Source organism: Nannobrachium achirus, assembly GCF_963921795.1.
Source record: "Nannobrachium achirus genome assembly, chromosome: 5".
Lineage (NCBI taxonomy): Eukaryota > Metazoa > Chordata > Actinopteri > Myctophiformes > Myctophidae > Nannobrachium > Nannobrachium achirus.
The window spans coordinates 68509564-68519010 of NC_137814.1; the positions used below are offsets into that span (position 1 = coordinate 68509564).

A 9447-nucleotide genomic window follows, 5' to 3' on the forward strand; every position below is an offset into this window, starting at 1 on the left:
TATGACGTCTATGATATCTGACATCATCATACATACATTCCCTTTTATGCCCATAAATGGAGATCCCCTCTGTAGAACCAGCCACTGACATCACTGTAATGTCAGGGGAACCAAATCCCTTTTATGCCCATATATGGAGATCCCTGTGATGCCAGGGGAACCAAATCCCTTTTATGCCCATATATGGAGATATGGAGATCCCCGTGTTGCCAGGGTAACCAAATCCATTTTATGCCCATATATGGAGATCCCTGTGATGCCAGGGGAACCAAATCCCTTTTACGCCCATATATGGAGATCCCTTATGTCATCAATATTAAGCCCATATCTGTGAATACAAATCCCTTTTATGCCCATATATGGAGATCCCTGTGATGCCAGGGGAACCAAATCCCTTTTATGCCCATATATGGAGATATGGAGATCCCCGTGTTGCCAGGGTAACCAAATCCATTTTATGCCCATATATGGAGATCCCTGTGATGCCAGGGGAACCAAATCCCTTTTACGCCCATATATGGAGATCCCTTATGTCATCAATATTAAGCCCATATCTGTGAATATCTTTGGGTACCAGATGTCTCCATATATGGTTAAATGGTCCGATATACATCACTGGCCAGAAGACCAAGAAATGGTGCAACCTCGCCCTTTGCTTTTCTCCCTTAGGCATCTTACTGGTAGGTAGTTTAATGAGGAATGCAGTATGGTGGTAGGTAGGTAGTTATGGCCTTTGATGTAAGATTTTCACTTTCTAGGATAACTATATTTGCTATTCCCAGATGATGCCCTTTTAGGGTACCCCTCATGCCCATATATGGAGATCCCCAGGCTTTACTAATTAACATAAGTTTTATGCCCATATATGGAGATCATTGTCCCAATGTCATCAGATATATGGGCATAAATGGACACAGGCAAACTAGATGGGCTGTATGGATATCCAGATGTGTGATGTAAGTGCTTTATTCCAAATGTGGCACCCCACAGACATATTTCCAGAAACAAAATCCCTTTCATGCCCATATATGGAGATTTCTGATGTCATCAATCCCAGGCCCTGTAAAAAACATGGTTGCTATGGTAAACAGTTGGTTGCTAGGGTAAACAGTTGGTTGCTAGGGTAAGAAAACATGGTTGCTATGGTAAACAATTGGTTGCTAGGGTAAACAGTTGGTTGTTAGGGTAAAAAAAAAATGGTTGCTGTGGTAAAAAGTTGGTTGCTAGGGTAAACAGTTGGTTGCTAAGGTAAAAAACATGGTTGCTATGGTAAACAGTTGGTTAGTAGGGTAAACCTTCAATGATTTTGACATCTTGTTACTAATCTGTCGGTAGATAATGCCGGTCTTATATAAGGGTCATTTGTGTACGGTGTGATGTCATACTGATGTCAGCAGTGTGACAGGAGATAAGCGACCAACGGTCGCTTATCTCCCGATTAGGGAGTCTTACTGGTGTAAGGCATATTTGTCCTCCACCGGCTGTGTGTCTGTCCGTCCGTCCGTCCGTCCGTCCGTCCGTCCGTCACACATCACACGTCACACTTTTGCCCTGCTCATATCTCCGCAACCGTTGCCCCGATCCATGCCAAATTTTGCACACACACTCCTTGCCTGCCAAACTACAACTACTATCAATTCTCACATGGCCCTCGTCTAGCGCCACCATGAGGCCGATTCTTGCAAAACACATTTTTGGACACTGCTCCTACAAATTTTGCCCTAAAATCACGCAAATCGGTACAGACTTGCTCTACACTGATGTCATCAACATGGATCTGTCCCATTTAGCGCCACCTTCAGGCCGATTTTTTCAAACACATTTTTGGACACTGCTCCAACAGATTTTGCTCTAAAATCACGTGAATCGGTACACAGTATGTCTAAACTCATCTCATCAACATGGATCACTCCCATATAGCGCCACCATCAGGCCGCTTTTTACAAACACATTTTTGGACACTTCTCCTACACATTTTGGCCTAAAATCACGCTGCGACCTGGCGGTCGCTTATCTCCCGATTAGGGAGTCTTACTGGTATTTATAGAGGACAATTATAATGTATTAAGGCATATTTGTCCTATAGGGATCCCTTTAACACCGCTCAAAGAAACGTTTTGACATGACGTCATGCAATGCATTGAAAAACATCAAGCCATATAGGCCTATTTTCCATATAATATATGGAAGATTTGTTAATACTATTAACAAACTATCTTCTACACAAAATAGGGCTTTTCATAGACGCCATGTGTCAAGACCGAACTCTTGCCAACATATTGTTTCACAATTTTTCCACTGCTTTGTAAAACGAGATTCCAAGTTCTGTTAAAGCTGTATGAACAGTACAAACAACACTATGGAATGTGGTCTGGTCTCTTGCCAGAATGAAGCAGTTCCTCTGAAAGGCATAGAGGTGGAGGTTGAAGTGAGCGACCATGTGGCGACAGTGACCTCCATTCTGCACTATGAGAACAAGGAGGAGAGCCCCCTAGAGGCCGTCTTTGTCTTCCCTCTCCCTGGCAATGCGGCCGTCTGTCATTTCAGTGCAAGGATTGGACGGTCAGAGGTTGTGGCCGAGGTGAAGGAGAAACAGAAGGCCAGAGAGGAGTATGACAATGCACTGAGCTCAGGCTGGGAACACCTTGTTGGGCTGCAAGGTGCAGACAGATGACCTGGGGCTCTGAGAGCTTCATCCTTAGCCTGGTTAATAAACCAGACCGCACAACACCACCCCCTGGTGGTAGTGGTGGTGTAGTATGGCATGGAGCCTCACGATTGAGAATCCATTTTCACCAGCCACCAGAAAGGGTTAGCCAATCAGGGCTGTAGGCTGTGTGGACACAAAAACATTCGCCCTCCCCTTCACCTCTATGACAGGCATCAAACAGGTAGTTGTCTTTGATGCTTTCATTGATTAGAGAGAGCACTAACGAGGTCACAGGCATCAAACAGGTAGTTGTCTTTGATGCTTTCATTGATTAGAGAGAACACTAACAGGGTATTGACACTTGTATGGCCCAATCAATTACCTACCTTATTGCACAACCCCTCTGAAGTTCAAAGGGAGCAATTAAGAGCTCTGGCTGAGCTCATCAGGCTTTAGCCCGCCCCCCAGAAATGGAATCTCTCCCTTTAACCCCAGACTCTCTTCCCAAAACGAAGTGTGTGATAGAGGCTGGCACCGCCAGGCTAGTTCATCCTATCTGGCTCCTTCTTGCCTATCCACCTGTGGGGTTGCAACAAGGCATGCGATTGTCTGGGTTTTATAGTTTACCCTGAATAACCTATCATTCAATAGACCACTCTGTGCTCTTAGCTTTATGTAACTGGATGCCATTAACAGGATTTACAGAAGTTAAAACATTTCTAATATTGTGCTTGTCTTACACTGTGGTTTATGGGCTGATTCTCTACTAAATTAATACTACACTTTTACACGGTGCAAACCGTTCATTTCACACTTTGTGGGTATGAGTACGGATCTTCATAAGGATATCCATGCTGATACACATAAAGTAACGGACGTCATGGACAGAACAGCCCATACAAGGTGAACAGATTTTATTTCTTTAAAGTTCATTAGTGTGGTTGCCACAGGCAACACACTATGATACTCCCCCGACTTTATTCTTTATCCACAAGTTTCCCCGGGAGCTTACTGGAGACTATCAGGACCAAACTTCCGGGTTTAACAGCAGACATACAAGCTCACGTCGCGACGCAGATGCAACCGTTGTGAGCTTGTAAATCGGCGGCGGAAGCTCGGTGCAGACGTCTGCGCAATTCACTATGGGGCGTTGGAAACTCGTGGATAGAGTAACTTTTAGCCAATGAGGGTGGCTCCCCAACAGCAACCACACTTTCTAGTATTTGCCCATTGAGCTGCAGCCTGCATTCCTATGAGAAAGTTTTCTGTGTTCTAATCCTGTTCTTTAGATTTTCATTATGCCAATTACATGATTATTACACTCCAGAAGGAGAATGTGACCACCATTGAAAGTAATAATAGTCCAACGGAACCTCACACCTGTCCATTGAATTCAATGGCTAGGGATCGCAATGTTGTGCTGCACTTTCTTTTTTGTATTGTATTATATAATAACTAGAAATACTGTTCTTATGAAACAGTGTGGGCTCATATGGAACACCAGATCTACCCAACATATATGGGCATAGAGGTGTTCCCAACGGGCACTCCAACATTACTACTCCTACATTCAATCCCTCAGAACGCCTATATAGAACATTGGGAGAACACACTACAAGAGATTTCATGAGGGTGTTGTTGTTATTTATATCAGGTCCTACTTGTTGGTGATGATGTCACCAAGAATGCTGCTCCTCATTGGCTAAGGGCCCTGCCTTTGTACTGCCATTTTTTTGAGGAGAATAAACTTGGTCTATAAAGATTTGGGAGAATACTGGTCTCGCCTTTCAGCGAGCACACATTAAAACATTAGACATAACAAAAAAAAATCAAACCTCGGTTCGAAGTGAATCGGTGAACTTTTATTCTATGTGTTCTAGAGTTATGAACTCTGTGATCTATACGTTATTTAGATTCTGAATTAATGAATGATTTTATCTGGAGGGCCGAAATGTCATGTGAAGCTTGACCAATCCTCAAAGTATCCAATCATCAGACCGGGACGGACACTACACACATATTCTGGACGTACGGGACAGATAACACCTGTTCATTCTGGACTGAAATTACCATATATGGACATGAGGTGACAGACATTTTGTTTTTGATAAAACCTGTTCATTCTGGACTGAAATTACCATATATGGACATGGGACACACATTTTGTTTTTGATAAAACCTGTTCATTCTGGACTGAAATGACCATATATGGACATGGGACACACAAAGCCACTCCTTGGAAGCGGCTTTCACCGCTTCAAAAAGATCAATCTTATAAGAAATAAATAATTCAAATTATTTTATGGCACTTTATTTTAAGATGAGAGAGTGGAGAGTGACACAGGACAGCAGGAATGTGAAAGGAATGACACCCAGGTTGTTTGACATAATTTTCCAATCTGCAAGCTCGGGATGCGACGTATTGTGAGCTTGTAGATCTGCTATTTTCAAAATATTTTCATACAGTTGAAAACTTGAAATGGGACATTCTGCAAAATGACTACTTTTACTTTTGGTACATTTTGATGACAATACTTTTGTACTTTTAACTCAAGTACATTTTGAATTCCGGAATTTTACTTGTAACAGAGTATGTCTACATTGCAGTATTGATACTTTTACTTAAGTAAACAATTAACTTTTTCCACCACTGGTCAGAACAAGCTATATCCAAAGGACCATGTAAATAGGGATGTCACGATTATGACATTTTACATGACGATTAATTGTCACTAAAGTAATTAGTAACAATTTAATTGTGTTTTTGTCGTTGACAATTACATTTCTGTTTGGCCTTTAGGCTTTGGAGTTTCACATGGCAGATATGACACATAACCTAAATATACAAAGAAATTACTTACATATTTGACAACTTTAAACTTAAAAAAGAACATTGATAGTGGAAGTAGCCGATAAGCTCACAACGCGCCGCAATGCGTTGTGATTTTTTACTTAAAAAAAAAATATATATATGAACATTTTTCAACATGGACACGATTATGACGATTATGAAAAAGAATCGTGATTATGTCAAATAATTGCGATTAGATGATCATGTAATAATTGTGACAGCCCTACATGTAAAAGTACCTGTGTTGCCAGAGTGGATTGGAACATGGACTTGTCGTAGGTCCAGCCATGCAGACAGTCCGTGGTGGACAGACCCGTCACGTTGGAGGCGTTGAGCAGCAGATGATACTGAGCTTCTGCAAACATCTGACACGAACTGGGAGTCCCGTCGTCCTGCACTGGAACTCCCACAGTAAGCCTCTGTTCCAGTGTCAGATTCCTAAAAGACAGTGGATTCTCAAATACCGTTGTTCCCTATTGAGCTTGGCACATTTCCTGGGGCAAGCAGCCCAGATCACACATGTCTTCTTATTTTGTCACTCTCAAAAAGCGCCTGCAATGTAGTGCATTTGAAACTACGTTGCAGTGCGCATCATTCTGAAAAGAATGGGGGCTTTTGCAGGCTTTGTATGCCAATTGACAATTTAAAAACATTTAAAAAAACAACAGGTTTTGATTTATTGATTGATTGATTAGACACAAAAGCAAAACAGTAAAATGCAGCAAGTCCAGTCAAAACACTTTCTTAATAAGTTTACATTGTCTACAATCATGTTCAAAACGTCTTGCCAAACTGGCTTGTATACCATTGTCGTCAGCTTACCCCATGAGGGACGACAGTTGTCAGTTTAGTTAAGCTAAATTGTCACAGCCCAAAACGTCAGGTCGAGGCGTGGTGCACAAAGTGTGGATGTTGTGACACATGTAGCTTGTAGATCTGTTATTTTCGAATATGCAATTTATAAAATAGTTTTTTTTAGGTTTTATAGCAGGACCTCACTTTGAGATTCACTTACCCGAAGACGCCTCCATCATCGAGAGGGCCGAGATGGCAGTGGTGAGAAGGCACCGCCGCTATGAAATTATTCAGTAAAAAGTGAAAGGGCAAGGTGACGCGAGGGATAACCAACAGCAGAACTGTCCTCAGCTGGAAGGTCCCGAAGCCGTCAAGTTCCACCAGCACATCGTCAAACTTCATGTTCACACGCAGCGAGGAGGCCAAGAGAACTGACAGAAAACCGCAGCTATGAAATTAATCTGCAAAAAGAAAAGGGGGGGGGAAAGTGACTTTGTCTCCTTTCTGTTCACTAAAGACACGTTCAGAGAATATTCAGAATGCAGACTGGAGTTCGCTTTTAGCCGGTGTAAATGGGTGAACGGTTAATGGTCAGTGGTGGAAAAAGTACTCAAATGTTTTACTCAAGTAAAAGTATCAATAGTGCAATACAGAAGTAGACTAGTATTATACTGTTACAAACACAAGTCCCCAATTCAAAATGTAGCCTACTTGAGTAAAAGTACAAATGTATTGGTATCAAAATATACTTATATTAATAGGCCTACCAAAAGTTTATACAGAATGTCCCATTTTAAGTCTTCGAATGTTTACAAATCTTTTGAGAATAGACGGTCTACAAGCTAACAATGCGTCGCGATGCAACACATTGTGAGCTTGTAGATCGGCTATTTTCAAATGGCTTAAATGTATATAGGGCTGAAGTGGTTGTGTGTTCTAATAATCAAATTCTTCAAAGTAACTAGTAACTATAGTTTTCAAATAAATGTAGTGGAATGAAACAATATTTGGATCTGAGATGTAGCTGAATAGAAGTAAAAGTACAAACGCCTCAAAATTGTATTTAAGGACAGTAATTGAGTAAATGTACGGCATTTACTTTACACCAGGGTTAATGGTCAACCGGTAGAGGCGGGGTGCATGAATGAGTAGTGTTGGTGTGAAATACACATTAACAAGGACACACTGACACACACGTGCAGCACCACTATTGCTGGAAGATTATCACTAAGTAAAAGTAGGGGTGTCGCACCAAATTCTGGGCCCTGGGTACAAGGATTCACCGTGGGCCCCCCATGAATGTTCTTCATACGGAAACTGGGAACGCATGTTATTTTGTGCTTTAACTATTGACAAATAGCAGATATACAAGCTCACAGCGCGGCACCGAGTGCCATGCTGCAAGCTTGTCGATCTGCTATTTTTGAAAAATCATGAATATTTGTGCAAGTGTTTGAATATTTAAAATCCTTCCAAGGTTTTTTGAAAAAACCTAAGTTTCTATGTCAGTGGTGCTCAAACCTTTTCATGTCAAGGACCCCCAAAATGATATGTATTTGGCCACGGACCCCCATCCCCATATGTAGTTCCAAGAACCCCCCAGAAGCAAAATTTTAGTTGCAAATATTCTCTTAAAAAAACACATATATTCAAAGATTTGCACACATTTTCACGACTTCAAAAATAGCAGATATACAAGCTCGAAGTGCGGCACTCTCTGCAGCGCTGCGTGCTTGTATATCTGCTAAAGTATAAAATAACGAAGGCCCCTCTACCTTGGGCCCTAGTAACTCAGTCCCACTCCCCCCCCCCCCCCCCCCCCCCTCTCACTTGTGACGCCCCTGAGTAAAAGTAGCAGCAGGCCTACCACAAAGTAGAAGTCCTTTGATACAAGTAAAAGTCCTTTGTTCAACATGTTACGTTAGTAAAAGCACGGCACCCTGGGGTGCCGTGACAGCAGTCCAGGGGTGCCACGAGATCATTTGATAATATTTGGAATTTATTTGAAAAAATATGATTTAGTATAATTTTAAACTTGAAGTACAAAGTTATTTTCAGTCAGTTCTAACCAAAATGGCTATTATCTCAACGTTTTCCTCACAACATAATCACTAAAATATCGTCACTGTCGGGCAAAAACCTCATATCTCCTCATGTCTTTTCCCCTGCTTCATCATACAAGACCATCGCACAAAACTAGTGAAAACAGCCGATCTACAAGCACACAACGCCTCGCGATGTGCTTGTAGATCGGCTGTTTTCACTAGTTTAGTACATTTTATAGATGATAAATACAAAACGAACAGTTTTGGACTTACAAGGTTTCCACCTGACAACGACGATTATGCTTAAATATAAGGTGCTGGGAGTGAAAATTATAATGTAGGGGTGCCTCGGATTAAATTTATATATATATATATATATATATATATATATATATATATATGTATGGGGTGCACTGAGACAAAAAAGTTTGGGAACCCCTGTTCTAGAGTACCTGACATCACTACCTTCTATTGAAAAGGACATGATAGTAAGTGCGACGTGACGGTCGCAACAAATACTCAGAATTGTACTTAAGTACTGTACTTAAGTAAATGTAGGCTACAAGTTACTTTACACAAGTGTTTACACAATTTACAATTTACAATTTAGGCATTTAGCAGGCACTTTTAATCCAAAGTGACGTACAATAAGCAGGCCTAATACATCATCATAATAAGCAAGATAATATGTCAGTACATCAACAACAACAAGGCATAGGAATATCAATCTAGAAAAAACAATAACACAGGTAGACCATGCATGCACCTAATCTGTAAAAAATGCTATCTTCATGTGTGGTCATTGAGGGAAGAGGAGTGTTACAGTAGTGCTATGGGTTTAGGTGGAATCTGAAGAGGTGAGTCAGTCTTCAGTCCACGGCGGAAGCTAGGGAGTGAGTCTGTTGTTCTAAGTGCGACAGGGAGTTTATTCCACAGCTTGGGGGCCAGGAGGGCAAATTGTCTAGGAAGAGTGGATTTTTGTCCTGGGGTTTTTAGCGAGGGTTTTGTCAGCATCCCTGTGTTGGCTGATCTGAGTGAACGGGTGGGGTTGTAGGGGTTTATTCAGGTTTTGGAGGTATGGAGGAGCCATACCTTTGGCTGCTTTG

The 9447-nt window shown here is 41.5% G+C and overlaps 1 protein-coding gene across 1 annotated transcript in view; it reads right to left on the reverse strand.

Moving 5' to 3' along the window:
• LOC308285275 (solute carrier family 22 member 7-like) overlaps positions 1–6698 on the reverse strand; it is a gene marked incomplete at both ends in the record, with an annotated part of 47002 nt that extends 40304 nt beyond the window's left edge. Inside the window, 2 exons of the mRNA XM_080725991.1 lie at positions 5741–5939; positions 6517–6698. Of these exons, the coding sequence (XP_080582117.1) occupies positions 5741–5939; positions 6517–6698 (381 nt within the window). The remainder of the gene's footprint in view (positions 1–5740; positions 5940–6516) is intronic.
• Positions 6699–9447: the final 2749 nt, after the last annotated feature.